General features: G+C 33.0%; 1 protein-coding gene across 4 annotated transcripts in view; it reads right to left on the reverse strand.

The window, feature by feature from the left end:
• Nucleotides 1-246: 246 nt before the first annotated feature.
• The window catches only part of Ac78C (adenylyl cyclase 78C), a 636268-nt gene continuing 612213 nt past the window's right edge, over nucleotides 247-24301 (reverse strand). For 3 of the 4 annotated variants that reach the window (XM_081769540.1, XM_081769538.1, XM_081769541.1), the window contains one exon: nucleotides 247-5365. In XM_081769540.1, coding sequence (XP_081625666.1) covers nucleotides 4917-5365 — 449 coding nt within the window. In that variant the 3' untranslated portion in view covers nucleotides 247-4916. Of the gene's footprint in view, nucleotides 5366-13807; nucleotides 13875-24301 lie in introns of all 4 variants that reach the window. The other variant, XR_014132796.1, reaches the window with a different exon arrangement.

Here is a 24301-nt window from a genome sequence, read left to right on the forward strand (position 1 = left end):
GCAGACATGAATGCAGTTTGGAGCAAGAAAATTCAAATAAATACAAAACCCGTGTTTAGTGGTGCCCCGGGAATTGATCGAAATGCTGGGTTATCTACAGTCTGTTACCCATATAAAGTGCTTTCGCTGTTTTTACCGATGAACTTTTAGATTTAACAAAAAGAAATTAATCAATACAGAAAACACCAGATCGAGAAAAAGAAAAAGAAAGACCACTAACACAAAAATATTTGTTTTCTAAGTGGAAGCGTGTTACATCAATTGAAATCAAGATTTTTTTTAAATTTTTTTTTTTTGCACTAATTATTCACATGTGTCCTGTACACAAGCCAGCTTTACGCGATTAATGGAGTACCAATCAAATTTTACAAACCAATCACGCACGAGCTATTGACATGTCAACGGATAGGTTTTTCGAAATTTTGGCTATGCTCGATTTGAATGGCAATATATTTCTTGTTCCCAAAGAAGATATCGCACTCCGAACATTTTATGTGAACGTGGCGGAAAGACTCCTGTATTCAGCAGGCCTTTAAGTACAGAAACCATCCCAGTCTTTACCGGGAAAAGGAAGTATAAAATTTACCACCGTTTATTGTCCGATATGTGACGCTGGACTTTGCGTGGGAAAATGATTCGAAATGTACCACACTAAAGAGAAGTACTGAGACTTCTAGATCTGAAAACAGATTTTTTGTGAAGTGTAAACTCAATATTATATATCAACCAAGATTGTATCATACAATAAACTTTGTAAGTGTATATGTTTCTGTATACTTGTATTTTGCAGTTTATGCAATAAGTAAAGAAAAACTGACAAAAAAATCCAGAAGCATCACATGGAACCTAAACATAGTAAACGATACATTTTCCTAATTTTAAACCATTGGTACCTTTGCTATATATCCTATTAATTTCTAAAAAATTAGTTTAAAATCTGTGGAGATATGAAATCTTAAAAATACCTCTAAAAAGTGTGGACAGGGTGCATGACAAGTTTAAATACCCGTCGAGCTCAGAATTTTAAAACAAAAATTGATCTACTTGAGAACCGTATAATCTATTAAGGTAAAAGATTCTAAAATATACTGGCATCAAATCTTTCATTGACGTCGAAAGAGTACAGTACATACTATGGGTAATGACATATAATTACCTAAATTATCATTAATACTTAACTCTAATTTTGTTAAGTATGTAATATACAATATACGTGAGGGTAGATTCTTGTGCGAGTTGAAATTCATAATTAAATCGTATTCGTAATTAATTATAATACTCGATAAAAAATATTCCCTTATAAATACACTACATAGCTTTATTGTCCATCATCGAAAAATATGATCGTTGTGTTTTAATACCCAAAATCATAATATAACTTCCTCATACGTAACTGCTGAATTGTATCTGCGATACGTCATAATAGTAATAGTAATGTACGCTTCTCTTTCTCGATTATTCTATACGTGAAGAAGCTATAACGAAATCTTGAATCAATACGCTATCTCCGGTTCAGAAATCGTATGCCAATGCTAGATGCTTCCAGATGGGTTCAAAAGACCTTAGAATGGGCATTCGCTTTTACATAACTAGGGACTACCATATACAAAACTTCGAAATTACAGTATGATCCTCTCTATGAGAGAAGCTGCATTATAATAGCTGCAGGGAGCCTGACATGTTGAAGTAAATTCAAAGAAACATAGAGGAATGTGTAAAGAAATATGTCAAGAATGGTAGTAGATAAATGGAACATTTTATAATCAAAGTAATAATATCCCGTTCACTAGTTTTCCTATTGATTTAAGTTTTTGTAGCAATTATGTATATATAAGGCGGTTGAGAATTAACTCCCCGTTAAAAATAGCTTACATTTTGTGTAAATGCTACTGTTTCTGAAAGAAAACCCATTCTGAAGATTCTTATAGTAGCAGATTTATAAGTATCTATCACTGTATTTTGCAGTGAAGAAATCCCTTCAGAGTTGCTCAATGCGCGATACTACGTGATCCAGAGCAACTGGCCTCCCCTTATGACGTGTGGCAACAGTGGTGCAATAGTAAATATGGTAAAGGAGTGTTGAACATCCTCGTGCTACATCGCATATGCTAAGACCATCAGAAACGGCGATTCCAAGCTTACGTACACAGAAATGGTCATCGCTCGACACTCCGGTCAGAGCAAAATTGTGCAATTGGTATGGAAATATTAACCCAAAGCAACGCTAGTGTAGTGTAAGTGTAAGTGAACACTACATCCATTGGCACCGCATCAAACATAATTGTTGTATGCACTGTAGAATAGTGTTCAGCAAATCCTAACTAATATACATCAAAGTTCCTCAGAAGTCATCCCTGGTGTTCCCACATAATTACAGAAACTAGAAAGTATTTAAAATTTAATTTCTGTTATTTTAGTGTTACCTATCGAAGCATTCCATCTCAAGAAAACTGATCAGCAATTAAAATATAAAGTAGTAGTAGTTATTTTCATAGAAAGTTACTTCTTATCCACCCTGTAGATTACTACAACACTTCATCAGATGATACGTCCTTTTCTAGTCAGTGCAATTTTTATCTTTGCTTATCGTACTCTACTGTTTCATCATTCTTAATGTTATTCTCATGACAATAAACTGATATCAAATGTGACACTATCTTCAAATATAAGGGAAAGAAATATAATAGTGGTAAAAGATAACATTCTAGATTGTCTACAAAATTTAAAGGTTCGCTAAATGAAAACTATTACTGTCCTTCAAGAGTAGGCTAAGAACTATATGCTAAAACACATATGAAAACTAACAATCTACTTTATAATACTGAATTCTAAAATGAAAATAGCACCAAGTATATACAAAAGAAACACTCTGACAATAGAAATCGTGGATTCTTGAGTAACTTATAAAATCTTATTGTATCTGCTTTCCTTTTATCGCTTCACTTGTTTATTGTTCCATGAACTTAGTAGCGTTGACTGAGCAGTAAAGAGAACGCAGTACTTAACAGAGCAGACAGAAATAACATGAAAAATTAGAACTTATTTTGAATGGAAATGTGTTGTTACGATAACCAACTGGGAATTCCAGTTTTGTTCCAGAAAATTAAATTCCACAAAGACAAAACAAGAGAAAATGTTTTATTTATATAATGCTAGGAAAGTTTGCATGTTTCTGGACGTTTATATGTTTGTGGCCAATCCTTTCGACAGTGAGTTCTCGGGAACCATGGGCTCTAGAAAGATGCCGTTTTTATTGGTCGATTGCAAATTTTGTATAGACTGTTCAGTTCTAATTGAATATTAAAAAAAAAAAAAAAAAAAAACATGACCGTTGTTTATTACATTTTTAGAGGTACACTGGAAGTGTTGGAATTTTAAAAGTACAGCATCGTACCCTACGACTTATACATTCCAACATCACATATTTGTATACAGAACTTGTATATCTCTCGGCGTTTGTTCCATGGCCAAATGATAATGAAAAAACGAAGAATAACCATTTCTCCACTCTAAGATGAATCTTTATTGTTTTGCGCAATAAACGCCATATATCACTGACGTTATAATTAATTGTGTGTGTAATGTATTTGCTTATTACATACTGCATGCAAGAAGAAAGAAAACATTGATCGTCCATGAATTAGAAACTCCAACCGGAAGTAGGCTCAAATCTTGCAAACTGTGTGAGATATTGAAAACATACTCAAAAATCTCCCCTTTACGGTACCTCTTGCCGATTTTTATCAACACGTCTTTCACTTGTGTGTCTATAGGGACATGTACAGATGTTGTGAGGAATGACAAGGAGATTTATACTCATATGTGAATGATATGCTGTGTAGAGAGCGCAGGTTTAGCTAGTAAAGTTATTCACGTTCGTCATGCATCCAGCCCACACAAAATTCCTGATGATGCTAAACAAATAATAAAGTATTCTATAAATAAGTAATCTTATTTGGTATGTCTGCGACCAATTTGCAAAAGTGATTTAGGTTGTAACAATGGTTATCACTCTTCACATTTCACTTAAAAATAACTTTCAATTCTTCAAGTTGTTGGTTCCGTCTCAGTCAGTTATCGCCCTTTCTCATTTTTCTTTTCTTCTCTTTCTTTATTCTTAAATCAAGCTTTCCCTCATTCAACGTTTGCCAAGTCCATGGAATCCTTATTTATTGATTTTTTTTTTAACCGTCAAATTCTGTGATTCACAGAAATAGTTAACAAAGTAACATTCGTTATTAATATATATACACATATAGATAAATCTATGAATATGAAAAATCTACTTAGATAAGAATGAAAACTACATAACTTGATAACACCATTCTTCTAATTTTTAACTAGAAGTAGCATATTATAGACATATGAAAAGTTCGATCTTTAAAGATAAATGATGATATGATTGTTGATAGTAGCTGCAGGAGGGAATGGTGAATAATAATTATTTTTCTTGATTTATTTACAATTAAGTGATTGGCTTTTCTTTCTTATTGTTATTGCTGCACTCTTTTGCCTCTTAAAATATCTTTGATCCGTAAAACTTTAAAATATGTACACACATACACATATTCATTACAATCAATTATAGTAAAGTATTACCCGAAAGAAATGTATTACAATAAAACTATGCAAAGGATCAGCTTGATGTAGTTATTATCAACAATAAAAGTTAAAATTAAAGAAAATATATTCCTTATCACACTTATTTCTCAGCAAATCTTCGATCCGTTTATAGATAAAAATAAATATATGAATGTATATATATATATTATAATATTTTTTTTCTCTAATGTTTCAAATTGGGAATTCGAGATCACTTGGTTCCTTCCGCATTATTGTCACTCATTCACACATATTCACAAACCTTACAAAGAAGTTTTCAGTAGTCTTTGTAACTATTCATCACTTGTAAAAATTCATCTTTGGTCTGTCTTTGAATGTGGGCCACCATTTGCTGTTACAATCTCGATATCCACGGCTTGTGAGGAGCCATCCTGTTCTTGCTCCGAAGGAATATCAGAGATTTCGGGAACGGAAGAAATGCGCGATGATTGTAAAGGATGTTGTTGGTTCGGTGCGGCTACAAATGAGTTGCACGACGTTAGTGGAGTCTGTGGCGTTGACCCAGGTGCAGATGGCGTTGTCGTAGCACTTGTAGCTGCTGTGTTGGGTTCCATTGACAACTGTCTCATATTGGGGTGCGATCTGGTATGTTTGTTGGGCTGAGTTGTATTTGTTCGACGAACAGTGTTTGGTGTTCTCTGGGCATTGGGCACCTTCACACTGCTAAAATGAGATATTCTGCTGCCACCTTCAGCGCCGCCAGATTTTCCCTTTCCTTTTCCTTTGCCTACGAGATTATTGCCTGAAATTTAAAAAGAAACTCAGTACCATTATAAATACTTTCATTAAATAGATATATTTCGAAAGTTTAATCGACAATACAGGGAATATAAAGAAAATAATGTATTCGAAACTATGCAGACCTATTTCAGTATAATCGCTACAGTAACATGACCCAAGATAGTCACAAAGTAACTAGTTCAAAATGTATTGATAATATTTGCTGCATTTAATAGTCAATAAAGGAATTATTAGGAGGTGTTACTTATAATAAAATATTATGTAAAGTCTAACGAGAAAACTCATCTAATCCGATTTACTTTTATCCTATATAATCAGAAAAAGCACATGCTATACTAACAAACAGGTTTGTTGACAAGAAATTTAGTTAAGTAAAGGTAAATAACTCTACACATTCTTCTCTGAAAGACATTCAAATGATAAAATTCGACATAATTCCTCAAGTTTCTGAAAATTAAAATTTTAAAATTTCAATGAATTAAGTCTAATATACGTCGTAAAGCATGCACCAAAACTGACATTTTGAAAACATATTTTTGACCTTAAAACATGATTAAGATTTATGAGAGTTGCACGATAAACTCTGATAATTTTAATAACATGCATTTTCTTTCTACGCATACTTTCCTACAAATTAACAAATGACTCAAAACATAAAAGAAATGTTATATACAAGCTGACCCACTCATACTGTAAATAAGTTCCGATAAAAGAATAAAAACACAATTACGTAAGCAGAAGTCCATCAAATGACCGCTATGAACCAAACCAAATATTCCAGAATGCGAATTATTTGAGCAAATAAATTATTCTATATTATTATTATTATTATTCTATATTATTATTATTATTATTATTATTATTTAAAATATTATGACACGTAGTGTAAGTAAAAACAATTTTTCAAGAAGTTCGATTTGTTTCAGAACTGTAACGTATAATCTTCTAATAAAATTGGTAGAAAACAAATGCAAATTCTAAAAGTAGTAAGTAAAAGTAAATTTTATATATATATATATATATATATATATATATATATATATAGAGAGAGAGAGAGAGAGAGAGAGAGAGAGAGAGAGAGATTCCCAAATTAAAAGGAAATTGAAACAAGTTCGTTCAGTATAGTTTATAATAAATACAACAATACTTAATGCAAAAGACAATAATACTTATATAAAGATAACCTCGCTAGTATGAAGACAATAAATAAATAAATAGATTATTGGCATTTTGTCTGAAGGTGTTGTTAAAAGCGAAAATTCTGACCTTCTAAATTGGTTTTGTCTAATAATATTTTTCTGCTTTTCCGCGACGATTTTGTAAAAGTCTAACTCATACTGAACGATTTAATCTAATTTATATTTGAGGGCGTGCCTTTAGTGAGATTTATGCACATAAATATGAAACCGTTACTGGTAACAATAGCAAAGTTAAAACACATTCGCAAAAGATCAAGAGTTTAATGCAGGGGGGGGGAAACAATACAAAATCTCTGCATTCTTTTTCACAAATATCTTAAATATCACCTTTAAAATACAATCCTCTTTGTAGTAAATTCTAGAAATCACCTATGATCAAAAACACTACAAGAACAATTTGTTATTTCTGACAATCATCTGGCTTTATTTTACTAAAAATGTTCTCGTAACTCTAATATCTCGGACTTCAATGTCCGTATACTTTAATTTCTTAGGGTCTTTCCATTTCACTACTAATACCTTTCAAATTCAGTCGTAACCTTATCGTACTTATTGTTATGATAATGTCTATTCCTAAAACTAAACACTGTATCTTTAAGCTTCTTTCATTCTCTTCCTACGTATCACTATGATACGAGATATCTTATTCGTCAATTAAGTTCTCACAGTTCTAAATTACAGTAATCTTAGCTTACGACAAACATTAACATAATAATCTTAATATACTTGAAACCATCGTAAATCTTACTATTTGCACAGATTATGCCTCCAACAATTGCATGTGCACGTTTTGGAGCACTTTGTGCCCGGCCTATACTTCCCAACAGCTACTTATTTATTTGCTTAAATTATTATTAATAATAAATATTCATTAGTAGTATTTACTAACATCTTAATTTTGCCTATTTGTTTCCTGTTTTTAATGTGAAGTACTATTATTAAATTTAGTGATCGATTGTCAATCAACAATCATAATGAAATTTCCCTTTTATTTATTCACAAGATTCGCTTAAATTGGAGATGTGTAATTCTGTTTACAAACCCTTACATAGGAATAAGGTAACACGTGTTTCAGTGTTTTCGAAAATTTTGCTCCTGAGGGGGTAAAAGAGAGAATTTCTATAATATTCCAGAATGCGAACACAAACTGCCAATGAGGGGACACGATTAAGTTGAAGATGAGACATTCGGTATATAAACACTCATATAAAGATAAGGGAAAATATATTTCAGCGTTTTCTAAAATTCCACTACTAAGATGGAAACTGGAGTCGATTCTATAAATCCAAATTTCCCTTTCTTTTATGAGAAAATGTCCAATATGAGGATTCGCTTAAGCTGAAGATGTGAAATTCAATTTATAAACCCTTAAATAAAAATAAGAAAATACAAGTTTCAGCAACCGTTTCTAAGGGCGAAAAAGAGGGATTTTATTAATATTAAAATTTCTATTTATTTATTTATTTTATTTATTTATTCACAAAGTGCCATATGTGGAGATTTGTTTAAGTTGGGGTCGTGAAATTCGGTATTTAAACTCTTGAATACAAATAATGGGGCTTTTCAATATTTTGAAAAGTTTCACTCCTTAGAGGACAGAAGGTGGTCATTACTATAATTTTCAAAGTTCCCTTCCTTTATTTACGAGATTAACGATGCTTCGAATCGATTCATTTGAGGCAACCAAACGCTGAATGTTTATTTGTATTAAGGGGGCGCGGTGGCTCAGTGGTAGAGCGTTCACCTCCGGTGCTTGAGGTCCCTGGTTCGATCCCAGCTAGCGCCGTGTGGACTTTGTGGTGGACAAACACCGTGCTCGTGGGTTTTCTCGAGGTTCTCCCGTTTCCTCCCACTTGCATCATTCCACCACTTCATTCATTTCTCATCAGCACCGTCTCCTTTAGCTGTCAAAACTGTGGGACGTAAAACCTAAAGATTTCATTTCATTTTTTTTATTTGTATTAATAAAAAAAAAATGGTTAAAGCACTAAGTATGTGTTACAGTTTCGAAAACGTACCATCACCTTCGTCAGACGTGTTTTTTGATGTCCTGTGTGATAAAGATGATAATACATTGTCAAAACTATTACAAAAGTGCTTTTAATATATTTTAGTGCTTCAGTCGGTGTGTGTTTTACCAATACATGTGGAATATACCCAAACTATAATAAACAATACACAAGATAAATACTTATTATCTAAAAGGACAAGTAATTATTTAAAAACGGATATCATTCACAGATATTATGCTTTAAGCAGAAACATTTAACGATATGTTAGTGCAGTGTCTTTTATCAAAAATAAAGAATACACATTTACATGTTTTTCATAGTTATTTCACAAATATAATCAGTAAATAACATACACTTTAGAACGGTAATAAAAATGTACTCTATAGAATCCAGATTAGATACTTAAAGTGGTGGTTCTAGAATAGATTTTTGTAGTTAAGAAATAAGAAATTATTTATACAAAACACTCTAGAGAAACCATATAGTTCACAACGAAAGACGTGAGAACCGCATGTCACCACTGCATAAATTGTTCTCTGGTTATTTAACGATAAAAAATACAGGAGATTAAACATATGAGATTCTAATTTATTCTATTGTAAGTAGTGGTCACAAAAAGCAACAATTATTAATTACATTCAAGATTTTACGCTACTAATGATCTAGATCTGGCTATCAAGAGAATACAAACAGGAGAAACCTTGGTATATGAGCATGCATACAATAATGATTCTAAATTAAGTAGGTACAAACATCTACTGTTATTAAAATTCCTAATAGTGTGCGTTAATGTAAAAGTACCGAAAAGATTTGAAAAATGTCGCTGCATGTTACAGCATACTGGTTCTTGTCATCATAAGTAGATCTCGCATTTTTGTAGTTGTAAATTCGAATCAAAACATTTAAAAAATTATATAATTACCTTTCTATTAAAAAATGCACTAAAGATTTTTTTTTACCTATTTGTAATAATTTGTAAAGATTGCACATAAAAGCTTGGGATACTCATACAAATATTATAATCCCTCTAAAATTATAATTTTAAGGAACAGAGGAAGAAAAATAATAATATATTATTATATTACTAGAAACATTTATATTTTCTATGGATATTCCAGACTGTTATTTTCAGTCATGTTATTCTTATATTTCAGATGAAAATTATTTCTATTTTTGATAAAAGTGTAACTAGAAACATTGATTTATAAAACTAGGGGAGAAAACCATAGTACTGCTGGATCATATTATTTCACAGTTACCAACTTTTTCTTTGACATTTATTTTTTGCTACTTTTTCTGACCCCTTTTAATGAAGCATCTGCAATAATGTTTATAAATTCCAATTTGTATGCCATATTTGAGTGTTTATGTGGTTTCTGGTTACGTAATTTATTTCTAGTTTATGTATTGTACAAGAAAGAAATTCAGAGGCGGAAATAGAAAATTAATTACTAACCGAAAAGTAATGAAAATATAGTCACAGACATTTAAAAAAACATATATATATATATATTTTGTTTCATCTTCATCTGTCATTTCCTCACTTTCACGCACTCTTACCAACCTACTGTCCCATCAGTTAGATCTTCCTCTTTTAGACTCATCTACTTTTAGCCTGGTAACATTATCACGTGACTATGTGACCCTAAATTTTAACAAACATGTCACTCAACTTGATGCTTCACAATTACTTCCCTGCTTTTAATTTTTCTTTTTTACCTAGTTATTGTCCTGTCTGATGAAGTATTTAGCGAAAACTTTCTCTATATACTCATTTAATAGGTGATTGTTTTCGCTATTCTTTTGTAAATAATCCATTATATATATCTTCCTCAATTCTGAGACCCGATAAATTATTATCGTATTTTGAGAACGAGAACGAACGTGATTAACCCAGCAACATCACTTTCTGACAATCGAAAACGATGTCAAACGATACCAATTTTAAGACCTACGAAAAAGTATTTTCAAAGTGGCAAATACCATAAAAATATATTCGTCACCCGATTCAATAAAATCCTTGTACAATTTGTCATGATTTTTCCTAAAATTGCACTGAATTGAGTTTTTTGGAGGAGGAGGTCTAATTAAATTACTTTCTTATACATAAGAGAAATTCCTCCAGCTAAATCCACATGATGTACGTCAAAATGATGGACTTTGTTCACTATATCAAAGTCTTGACATCTTTACTTCCCCAAATTATTTCTCTCAATTTTTTTTTTTTTTTTTTTTTTTTTTTTTTTTTTGTCCAAATGTATGTAAATCCCGTATATATTTCAAAAGGACAGATAATCATTCGTTCCCAATAACCTTGAGCCTCGTTGGGCTGTAAGAGAATGGGGATTCGGGATAAAAATCAATATTAAATTTAAATAAAGTTTTAATGTCCAAGACTCTCTTTGTTTGTACCTTTGGGCACAAATATAGATTTCTGAGTAAGCAGAAAAGTAAAAGTAATTTCGTTAAATCTGACATTCAGTTTTGAATTTCTATCTTGAATTGCTTTGAGTATGCTACATATTTAAATGTGAATCATTGTTCATTACTAGAAGAATTAGAATCGCGACTAGAAACAAGATAACACTGGATATCGTTATCGACTTTATTTTATATTCTGTTTTCTTCGCAACCACTGTAGAGTTTAAATATAGTATAAAAAAACATAGATAGCGCACGAAACCTTATAACCAATTAAAGATAATTGTCCCCATCATATTTTAATATTAATTTACTCTACAGCTTGCTTAAGTCTTTAGAAAAATCTCATTTAAAATTATTATTTATGTATTGTTACTGTTGTATCGGACCCTATGAAATTTGGCTGATTAGTGCCAAACAACTCAACTCCACAAGAAGTGTTCGTTCGATTAAAGAGTTCCTATCCCAGTCGACAAAACATATGAGAGAAATCGCTATCAATACTGCCGCTTCACGTATAAAAACAACACTCAGATGAGTGTGCTGCTTCTCTCTCATGCCAGCAGTGAAATTGAAAGAAGTTTTCGAGTGACGTTATCGCACTGGTGGGCGCTGATTTTTGAACTACTTCCGGAAGACTTGATTCTTCTATTTTTATCCATTAGGCAACGCACTACGTGCCCCACTGAAATTAGCTTTCCCGAAATGGTCCCTAAATTGAGCTTTCCCAAAATCACGATTTAATTAAATAACTTTGTCACAACAAAGAGGTAGATTCGTACTACCGTAAACTCCTTATGTTGTCTGAAACGAGTTTTCTCTAAGCCACCTAAATTGACTTTTACCAAAGCCGAAAAACACAAAATCATTCTCTCATTCATAAACGATTTGTGGGAAAATTCTTCATTAAACCGTAGTATCTGACCCCATACTTGTTATTCTAAGAAGGCTAAGATGGCGTATTTCAAAATGTCCGTCATGAGCATCATGCCTTATCAGGCGTGCCCGCTGTCCCATAACATATTTACAGCCTTTCTTTCGTATTTCTTGCATACATCAATTTATTTCCATTTGAGTGTATTCATACCTTGTTTATAATATGAAAGTTATTATATTGATTTCTGTATTGTCATTAGGTACCCACGCTTGTACAAAGATTCAAGTCTATGCGATAATTATAAATCAGTTAGAAACGTGGTGTACGATCTGATTCGAACAGACACGTAAACTAGCAGAAACATTTTAATAAGATTAACAACTGAGCAAAATACTGCAATAGGTAAACCTACGTCTTTTTGTTTACACTAATGACATAGTGATAAAGAAAATCTTGAGATTATACTTGTCTAGTTGCTCGACCAAGAAATTATTTGTTGATGGTTCCTACGAAATGTGATTGCTTCAAGAGCATGCTCGTTAAGAAGTAGCCTATAAATGTTATGCACATCATGCTGACCGCCATAATGCACCGAGGTATTATTCCGTATAATCCTGTTAAATCTTGCCTTCTAAGCTTGAACTTCAATTTTCCATTTTGATAACTTAGTTTTCTTTTTCATCCATAGATTTCATCATCTTATATTTTCATTCTTCAATTGAAAGATTTAATCGGATGACTCACTTTAATGTAAATTTAAAAGTATCTATCTGATTCTTAGTTTCTACCTGAAGATTTATACACTATCGTATGAATCGATGATCATAGAAAGAATCTGAATCCGTTCCTTATGGATTTTCTTTATGGACATATTCCGATTCTCTAGGATATGTGCAACTTTCTGTATAGAAAAAAAAGTAAAGTCGAAGGTTTAACAACATTGTAAACGAAGCACTGAATTATAAGTTGAATGCAGAAAGATGGTCACTGAAGAGATTTCAATAGTTTTTCTTCAATATCTCGAGATTATATAAAATGGATTCAGGTACTTTCTGCAATCATCGATTCATATGCATTAAGCAAGAAAATTCAATCTCCTAGTTTACTTCCCTCTAAGACCACGGTTAAATTTTCTAACTAATTCGCTTCTTCTAATAATAGAAATTCACTTTTCCCTTCTGTCAGATTTATATTTTCTAAATTATTTCTGTCAGATTTTTATATATTTTCTAATTTTTTTCTGTCAGATTTTAATATATTTTCTAAATTATTTGTGTCAGATTTTTAAACATATTTTCTGTTATTTTCGTCAGATTTTTTATATATTTTCTACATTATTTCTGTCAGATTTTTAATATATTTTCTAAATTATTTTTCTCGGATCTTTTAATTCTAATTTCTTTCTGTCAGATTTCTATCTTGTAGTTTCTTTCTCAGATCTTTAATCTTCAAATTTCTTTCTGTACGACTTAAGATTACATTTTCTAATCTCGTTCATTCTAAGCATACCTAATTCTCCCTTACGACTTAAGATTACATTTTCTAATCTCGTTCATTCTAAGCATACCTAATTCTCCATATCTTTAATTTCCTTGACTTTGCTTTAAGTTTGCAATATCCTAAATTTAAATATTCATAACTAAACCTTATAAACATAATGTTATGAGTATTATCAATACATGGCAACTAAGTTCATAGTATCTGCAGAAGCACACTGTTGTTATTTTTACCCTGCATGTCTTTAGTTCTACTAGACGTATGTGTGTCATGAAATATTAGAAAAGGAAATGAATAAAGTAAAACTACGAAATACAAACAAATGAAATCGTACTTTGAAAAGTCTAAACATATCCTTATCCGTCTACACACATTAACTACAAGCAATAGCTCAACACTAAAGCTAGTGTATAAACACACAAATAAAGCAAACAAACCTTTTGTTTTTCACTGAGCGATGTCATCGTAGCACCGCCGACGTAATTGAGACAATAAATTAAAAAACTAAAAAAGAAAACTCAACTAAGAACAAGAAATGAAAATAAAAATAAAATTAAGATTCAAAAATAAAATAAATAAATAAATTTGGAAAATAATATAAAACTAAAAGAAGAAAACAAATAAAAGGGCTCTTTCAAAATTAGTAATTTTTTAAAAAAAATATATAATTGAAAGATGTAGTAACTGTTTTACGAATTACTGAAACACAGGAAGTAAGTGTGATGTATATATGTACCATTATACCAATGTGCTGTAACATTACACCAATAATAATGTGAGTATGAGTGACTAGATACATTAAATTTCTGGAACATGTACACTTAACCGTCAGTATACCGCCAGTAAAAGATCTCTTATTAAATATAATTTCTAATTTTAACAAGTATGTGTGTGAGTATTGAATAAAATTAGTTTACTGTTTACAATTTCTTCAACAGAAAAAAATCAACATGTGAATTCGACACGAGAATATAAGTATTAGTGATAAACATGATACAGAAGGTTTTTGATTTAAGATATAAAATCATATTGCTCAACAAAGTGTTCCACATTTTCATGTAGCGTCCTACATTTCAGGCATTTTATGAACTCTGTTTTTGAATTGTGACGATCTAGTCACCCTATATAGGCGATTAATAGACATACGTAAGTCCTACAGACCATATGGAATTGTACTGTCCTCGCAAAAGATTGCGCACGGTCTTAAAAAATTATCTCCCCAATTACTCATTAAAGGCACCCAGATACTTGAAAGTGGTATTAATGGAAAAAGAAGCTCAAAGCCTTTCCGTGGTTTCCAGTGGTATGCAAATTCACGCGCAATTACATAACTTGCTGCTAGGGATGGTATGAGGGGAAATGGCTGCCAACGAAGACATGAGAAAGTTTCGTGTTAAGCAGTGTTATTATAAGCAACATAATTCTTGAAGGAAGTTTGGTGAATATCCATTAAATGGGCATTCAATCCCTAAGTGGTACTCCGGTTTTGGAAAAGAGTTGTATCTATAAATGAAAGTTAATCTGGCCGTCCTTCAGTAAGCGTTACAATACAGGTGTGTGTTCGTGAATCTTTCACATTAAATCCAGAGAAATTCATTGTCAGAGTCAGCAAAGAAACCAACTATGTTCAAAATTCTGTACAAACATTTGAGATTTTATCCCTATCGACTGCAAATCTGAAACAAAGTGAAGTGTTTTCAATCTCTAATGAAAACCAGTGAATGGATGAAACTGTGGCTACCTACCACTTTTCTGGCAGACTGAAGGAATGTAATGCTAGAATCTAGGGAATGGGATGCCCAATTGCCCACTTATCTACGAGAAGTATATCCGTAACTAGCCCAAGGTCCATGTATTTTATCTTAGGGTTGATGTACAAAATACATTGACCTTGGGCTAGTTACGCATATACTATTTCTTTTATATAAAAGACAAAACAATAATCGGATTATATCTGAACATGTTGCAGACATGGCTTCTGCTACAGATGGAATAAGTTTCCAGGCTCCATATTCCCCGTCAGTTTCACAAATTAGAAATAAGCTCGATCGGTGACTACTAAACAGATAGATTGACGTGTTAACCATGCAGATAGTGAACTTCCTCCGTGGTTTCCACTTCTCTGGACATTATGATGTGATTCTTTTCTCTTTGGAGGTATGTTAAAGTCTAAAAACAACCCTTGCTATCCATTAAGCATGATTTGTGATTAGGCATCGAAAAGCGTTTGTCTAAGTTTATCGTGATATGCTACATATACGGCAGGTTCTGTAAGTATCGAGTGACAAAAAGTACTCTCATTGAACAATTCTCTTGTGAAGACCAGTGTTAATGTGGTGAAACAAAACATTCTGAATTTCTGCCTTCAGTGATACTTCAATGTGACGAGAGATACAAGTGTTTCTAATTGGGAAGATCATTTGTATAAAATCAATGTATATCTATCTATCTCTGCACGTTTCCTTCCTTTTTAACTTCCAGATGGATAAACAAATTTGAGCACATTGTAATATCACACGCTTGACAAGATGTATTATGAACAACAAACAGCATATAAACTAACACTTTTATACAACGTATCAAGCAACAGATTTAATTAAATTGTCGAATTTTTATTAACTTCACTGTGATGTTTTCTCTTATGAAGATGAAGACGGTAAGAGTTACGGGTCGATGAGGATACAATAAAATGTAAAGAAACTAACGAAAGAAATATACAGCTATGTTGTGTTGCCCGCAGTGTTATTTGTGTGTATTTTACCTATCATATATATAAAAAGATTTAAATATTAATATCGTACATTTTTATATATACGATTCATGTATGCAAGAAAACAGACACTGGTAGTGCAAAATGGAAGAGCTGTTCGGTTTTCAAAAAGAGCAAATTGTGGTTGTGCGATTAGTTGAAACAAGTGTATCTAAGACGGCCAGTAGAGCAACAGTGTCTGAAATGTTGACTCATACAGAACTTGCATCAAGACATTATCACAGAAGAAGAATAGTGGACCAAAGTCAAATCTAGGTGAAAGAGACTGTCAAACATTACAATGATTGTCACAAAGAATCGTAATGCGACAGAAATGGCTGCAGAGCTCATCGCTATCCGAAATGAATTTTTTTTCTATATTCAGAGGCCAAAAAGAACAGCGTGACCGCAATATCCAAGATCAAGTTGCAATTTCGTAATCTCTGATCACCGCCATTCTGTAACCGCAGTAGCGTGAAAAAGATAATTTCGAGAACAAAAAATATTTATTAGCGATAATTGGAAGAGATTATTATAGTCTGATAAGCCATATGACTTCTTGTTTCCAACAGCACGTGAGCTTTACATATGGAAGACACCCAAGGAGCTTTTCCTCCGAACTCCGTACTTCCTATTGTTAGACATGATTCACGGTTCTGTGTTGGATGTACCGCAATTTTACGATAGTTGCTAATACTATTATTACTGCCAAAGGTGTTCTACCTCCAGTGATTATGTGGAAATTTTGGATAACCAGGAGCAATTTATGGTACAGATCTTGTTCCCCAGCAATATTACAGTGCTCCAATATGACAATGCACAAATATACACAACCAGACCTAGTCAGTCATGACAAAGAGCATCAGGATGAATTTTAACACCACATTGGGTCGCTCAATCATCCAACTTGAATACTATTGAACATTTATGCAGTGAATCCGGTGGAGATAGTTACTTCCATCACCCTTAACCCGCTTGAGTGCTGCATTTCATGGAGAATGGTCCACCAAGTCCAATGGCAAAACATTAGAACAGCGGGAGGGAGGCGGGAGAAACAGCTTTAGGAGAATGATTTCAGTACATCTTACTTCATGTACACATAACAAGAAAGACCTGAAAGTTTCACAATGGTTAGTGTACGCATCTTTGACGCAGGTTACCAAGGTTCGACTCCGGTGAGAGCTCATGTCATTTGGATTTCACGTTAAGCTGTAGATTCACGTGTTATATGTTCTTCCTTCTGAATAGGACACTAAACTCTACTCAACCAATCGTAAATGAAAGTTTCAAGGAAGTTGCAGACAGTCGTAGGGAATGAGTCCTCCTCCCCAGGCCAACACCTAGCTGCGGGTCTGTTGTCCGCTACTTCTTAGGAAACGACTTACGAGTTATACACCTCAATTCCGTGACAAATACAAGCTAACAAGTAAAGGTGGTCACACATCGTACTAATGGGCTAAGATACATTTAGTTAAGATGTTTCCAGCATTCTCATAATTATCTGTATACATAGATTATATTACCAGACTCCAATAGAACTGTGTATTGTATAAATTACTGTCTATTATAATATTAGTTTCTTTTCATTTAAATATATTTTATCATATCCTCATTAACCTTAAGTTCATATCTTCTAGCTTTGACAAGTCATCAAAAGTTTGATTTTTCTTTTTTCGGCAAAAGTGAAAAGTAGATTAATTTGGTGTTTTCTTCATTCAACTTAAGTATAAAGTTTTTGATAATGCTGGTCAATAAGGTTTTTCCCACAAGGAATCTGAATAGTGTTCTAAGCTAAGTCGAGTCTTCTGACACCCTACCCCATTCTTATTGAAATCCTTGAAAACCGATAAAAACGCTACATATAGTTTATTCTGCCATGGCTGAATTTAAGTAACTTGCAGATTTATTGATTGAAATGAAGTTGAGAGAAAGCAAGATAAAATCGAGAAAAGTGCAAGGAATTCCGATGCATGCCCCGGATGTCAAGGAACACGCTCCAGGAAATGAGCAACGTTTGGCAATATTGCCGATGAGCCCATATTCAACCACATAGAATTGCGTTGTGATCCTTGCCACCTGTGTCGCAGCATTGTGAGTTCTGACAGCGTGGGAAGTGGTTGCATGTTGTTCTAGGTTAGTGAAATTGAAGTGTTGTGGTCATTCAGAAGAAGAAAATGCCTCGTAACTGTGTCAATAGTGGAGAAATCACTCAAGTCGCAAAAATTTCAATTGACCCCGCTCGTAAAGAATGTTACGAACTTTATTTCGCGTGTAAGGTTGGCGACCAAGACAAAAGATGGGCTCCCCACATATGCTGCTTGACATGTGTTAGACACCTGATAGGCTGGTTAAAGGTTCACTACATATGCCGTTCGCTGTTTCCATGATTTGGCATCAACCAAGGATCACAAAATAGGCTGTTATTTTTGTCTAATAAAAATAGCTGAAATTACATCGAAAACAAGGAAGAGTGTGCAATAACCGAATCTACCATCTGCTGTGAAACCTGTATGCCACAATGAGAAATTACCTGTACCAGTGCCTCCAGAAAATGTGATATTGAGTGACAATGAATTTGGTAAGGAGCATGAAGAAGGTTAAGAAGATGGGAGATCCACTCATCAGACCCAAAATTTGAATTGCCCTGCGAATCAAATACAAAGCACATTTTGACCAAGATGATCTCAACGATCATGTTCGCGATTTAAATTTGTCTAAGCAGCAATCTGAGCTTTTAGCTTCCTCATTGAAAGCATGGAATCTTCTTTTTCCTGATGCAAAGGTGAGTGTTTTTGTGACTGAGGAAGGTGGCTTTTTTTTTGTAACAATATCGAACACGTTATGGAGACTCAGCCATGCATACATTGTAAATGAGTAGCGTCTGTTCATAGATTCTAGTAAATTGAGTCTCAAATCAGTTCTTCTCCACAACGGGAGCAAATTTCCTTCTGTTTCGATTGCTCATACAGTTAACCTTAAGGAGACTTAGAAGACTTTTAAACTGCTTTTCACTCCTATCCAATATGACAAATACAGATGGAATATCTGTGACGATCTAAAGGTAATTGCTATTTTGCTTGGCATGCACCCGGGATACACAGTCTTGCAACTTTCTATGCAAGTGGGACAGCAGGTACAGAAAAAAATCACTATTGTGGGAAGAAAATGGCCTGCTCGCAATGAATTGCTGCCTGGACACAAAAATTTGGCGAACACTCCTCCTGTTGACCCTAAAAATGTGTATTTACCTCTACTGCACATTAAATTGGGACTTATCGAAAATTGTGAAACATATGGATCAAACTTCACGTGCATTCACGTGCTTGTGACAGAAGTTCCCGAAGATCAGTAATGCTAACGTAACGGAATGAATGTTTGTAGGGCCGCAAATTAGGGAATAAATGAATGATGAGTTTTGTTGACTTGTTGAATGATGTTGAGAAAATGGCATGGCTGTCCTTTGTAAGTATGTGCAAGAACTTTTGCCTAACAACTACAAGGCTGAAAATTATGGCGATATTGTACATGAACTAGTTGAGATCATACCTCCGTATGGGATGTAACATGTTACTTAAACTGCATTTTCTGAACGACCATTTGGAATTCTTCCCGGATAACCGTGGTGCAATTAGTGACGAACATGGTGTCACCAGAATATTTCTTAAATGGAGAAGTGTTATCAAGGGAAGTGGAGTGCAGCAATTTTGTCTGATTATTGCTGGATCCTACGAGAGGACTTTCCTGAGGCAAAGTTTCGCAGGAAATCGGGTAGAAAATATTTTTAGGTAAGTTTCCTAATTTTTATTTACTTCTATTCTGCTCATTCCTTTGATTCCTTTGTATACTAATACAGATTGACACAAAAAAACTGTTTAAGAAACTGTTGTTCCGAGACCGTCTTTATGACAAATACATATAAGTGAGCTGCCATAGCATGCACAGAAAGCCATTTTCACATGGAAACTGAGGCCGATGGAGAAATTCTGCAATTTGCTCTGCATTCAGGGCCACATTATTTTCCAGAAACAGTTTGCTTTATTCTTGTGACAGATTCTTTTCGTCAATATATATATATATATATATATATATATATATATATATATATATATATATATGGGAAAATTCCCGATATCGCACCGGGTTCTAAATCGCACCACCCCTTGTTTAAAAAGAACCGTAGTACTAACATGCCATCTGGTAGTTAAATTAAATACCTAAGCATACTCCCATAATTGCACAGTAAAGTGACGACGTTCAGTAACATATATATATGTGTGTGTGTGTGTGCAGTTGTAGTACAATAAAATTGGAGTATTCCTTACTAATTTTCGGGGTATTTCACAATAGAATAGGAATTAAGATAAGAGAATTAGCTTATGTTTCAATAAGTCGTAATAAAAAAAATACCATTAATATTATAGTGACAATCTCAAGTTATGCTTTTTTTAAATTTGCGAGATATGTAAAAAAATCTTTTTTTTTTTTTTTTTTTTAATGGCATAGATTCCTAAATCGCACTACTACCGTGTGTCCGAAATCGCACCAGTGCAGTTTTGACTCCCGTGGTGTAATTGTTTTTCCTGGCTTCTTTCTCGGTACAATTTACACAAGATGAGTACACGCCAATATGAAAAATTGTCTCCGGAGTCTACGAATCGTGCTTTGAAAGTATATAGGGAAAATAAAGTGAAACTAAATGAAATAGAAAGAAAGTATTGTATTCCAAAGAAAACATTTTTGAGACGCTACTGCGGTGAGGTGTCATGTGGAACCGGAAAAACGGAAAATCGCCAAAGCTACTAAAAAGGGTTCATGAAATCATTACTCTGTCCAGTCCAATAGCAGGAGGAAGTAGGCCTATCAACACACAACCACAGAGAACAGAAGTTTTCCCGTCAAGTCCTACAAAACATCTTGAAGAACGACAAAGGCAAATAAGAGTATCCAAACATCGGAGAAACCTAATCTTTCTGAACCGTGAACTAATCTTCAGGTACCTTTAACACCATAAACAGGGCACTCGAAAAATAGATACACCCAAATCATGATGATCCGAGTCATATATTCTCAGTGTTTCAAATGTGGCTATTGAAATCAATGAACAAGATTGATTTTGCATCCTTTGTCAACAAAATTTAGTCGAAGATATGGTACAGTGTTTTTTTGTGTAAACTCTGGATACACGAGTCTTGTGCGGGTATTTCAGAGATGAACGTACATTCCAATGTGCGCATAAGGTGTAGCTATCCGTGTTTTCCATAAATATAGATACGTTTACGTTTCATAGGATTATGAGCAACATTGCTCTATTGCTTATTGAATCAAAATATGGATTTTTTTTCCTTTAATTATATATTCTTCCCTCGTATTAATAACATTCAGATAAAAGAATGTGATATATCATAGAAATATTAATTTCTTTTATTTGTAGGTTGCACTTCTACTTAATTAGCTTATTTCTGAGGTGTTATTTCTGTGCTCGGTTATTTACATTGCAGTATTTTTTTTCTCTTTAAAGATGTATTATTCCTTATCTTAATAAAACATGAATAAAATAATGAGATATGCAATGGAAATGATAATTTGTTTTATCCACTTACTTTACTGTAAAATTTGCATGTATTCAAATGGCGGTGCGATTTTGGCTTCACATAATGCGATTTGGGAAACCTGTTGCGTAAATCACACCAATCGAAGGCTTCTAAAATATCGTCATTTTTATCATGATAATAATAAGATATCGTTATGAAATCACTGTAAAAGGATTGGAAAACTATAAAGTTCAATACGATCAAAAAATCATTTTAAATGTGTTCAAAAGTTTCGAATTAAAACCGTTTATGTAAAAAGTGGTACGATTTTGGCTACTCTCCCTTACAACCAGTGTAATCTATCGGCAACTATGTTATCTGGCTGCAAAAGAGAAGTTAACTACATTTGATTTATTCATTCCAAACTTAGTGACAAAAGAACACGGAATCGAACACTTACGACGGAATCGAATGCCACCCTTAGTGAAAAACATTCAAATCTCCATCATCCGCAATTGCAATATAATTTGTCCATTAATCGAAATTTTCAGTTTTCCGATACCTATTGTATCGTTTTCTCTAAAGTCGAATACTCATGCAAAACAAGTGAATAAAACTTTTTGTTAGGAAGCCATTCATTGATCAGCAAATAAAAACCAGTTTATCGAGACAGTTAATGCTTCTCATACACAATTTTTCAGAAATTAAATATATTTTTTTTTTAAATTGAAAATAATGTTTCCTTCATTTCCCTCTCTTAGAAGTTAGAATAATACTTGGAAGAGAGTATAGGTTTGATATAAATTTGCCTGTGAGTACAAGTTTTTTTTCTTTCATGTTTAAAAATATGTCGAAAATTCAAATCATATTTCAATTGTAGCAGACGGGAAATTCAATTTTGTCACTAGTTAGTTAGTTAGTTAGTTAGAGTTAGATGCGAAATTCAATAATTTGAGGTAGCACCAAAAAAGAAAAATCAATCTTATACGAGTGATTGCAACAAAGCTTCCTCACTGATACACTTCAAGGATGGGTATTAAAAATTTAGTCCTCACCACCTACTTTCTGTTCTGAGCAATAACATTAACTTTTTAAAAATTAACATAATCTGTTGTATTAACTTAATAACTACAATATTATGCTCCCTTAAAGCTACATGTTTTACATTATATTTGATAAATTAAGGAAATAGCCGATTTTAGGTCACATCAATTTTTCTATATGTGTGAATTTCATGATATACAAAGAGTGAAAAACTGCACGACTGGATCGAGATTTAAATCCGGGTTCCCGGCTTACCGTACCGACCTGTTAACCACTACGCTACCCAGTTCACTCCTTGAGAAACAATACATTATTTCAATCATAACACGGTTTAATTACTGTCTAATAAACAAAAATAATATGGAAACCTATTATTGTATCTGTTGTATTAAGTTATAACACTGTTCTTTCAAAAGAAATTTTACATTGTATTTATTGTTAAGGTCACTATATTCACACCTCTCTACTATAGCTTTTAATAAATTTAACTATTCCTACTCATGAACGTATGAAGTTGGATCAGGATTAAGAAGGTAAATTGTAAACAACAAGAAGTTCAACTATTTGCATATACATTACAAAATATCTAAGGTACGTATATTACTATCTCCTCCTATACTTTAAAAAAGAAATATTAATCACGATCTAATTATTACCTTGCAATACTTGTTTAATACATGGTGTATCTAACCTTAATTCATCTTACTTTACAGTCTTCCATATACCTACTTGGAACTGTAACCTACCCAAGTTTCATAATAAAAATAAATTTTGTAAAGGTAAAAATTGTGAGATGAAACTCCGGCTTACTGCTAAGCTGGTTATTTCTCTCGGAGTTGGAAGCACTGCATAACCTTCGGTGATTGCGCGAGTTCGTGTCGTTCGGGATGACGTCACGTTGCATCCGAGGTTCTCGTTCTAAGCCTAGAGCTCTTTGCAGTGTTATAAATGAGGTAAGTGGGATAGGTCCTTTGAAAAGAAGAATGGGTCTTTAAAATATATTCTTTCCGTATAATTGCATATTTTGGTTAACTTCTTTAAAGACTATAATTGACCCTGACTATGGTGCTCATTCAGAGTTTATCATTATTACTTATTATATATGGAAGCATTAATTTCTAAAAATTGTGTAAGAAAAAGGAAAGAAAAGTAAAAATAGTTAACTATACTGTTAACGTAAATGGTTTTGTGTAGGCAGACTTATACCTTAGGTTAAAACATGTTGATTCTTGTTTTCCTTGCAAATTAGAATAAAATCGCTAGTCAGGATTTTGAATATATTGCTATTACGGAAAATTTTCAGGCTAGTGGAGACATAAATGAATGATATATGTCTTAGATCCGTTTTAAAAAGGAAAGAAAAAAAGGTATCTATGGAATTACAGTTGAGCTGTTGCTCGTAATTCATGCATATTGACCCATTTAAGAAGTCTTTTCCTCTCACATTTTCATTTCTATGGAAAGCCACTTGGCAGTAACTTTGAGTTCCATACATTTTTGATGAAATTATTGTATAGGTTCCTAAGTTCTATATTTGGATTTACTATTGGATGTAATATTTACTTCAGAAACATTTGTTACTTGGGAAAAAAATTCTTTATAGAAAA

Source organism: Thermobia domestica, chromosome 8, assembly GCF_964235325.1.
Source record: "Thermobia domestica chromosome 8, izTheDome1.hap1.1, whole genome shotgun sequence".
Classification (NCBI taxonomy): domain Eukaryota; kingdom Metazoa; phylum Arthropoda; class Insecta; order Zygentoma; family Lepismatidae; genus Thermobia; species Thermobia domestica.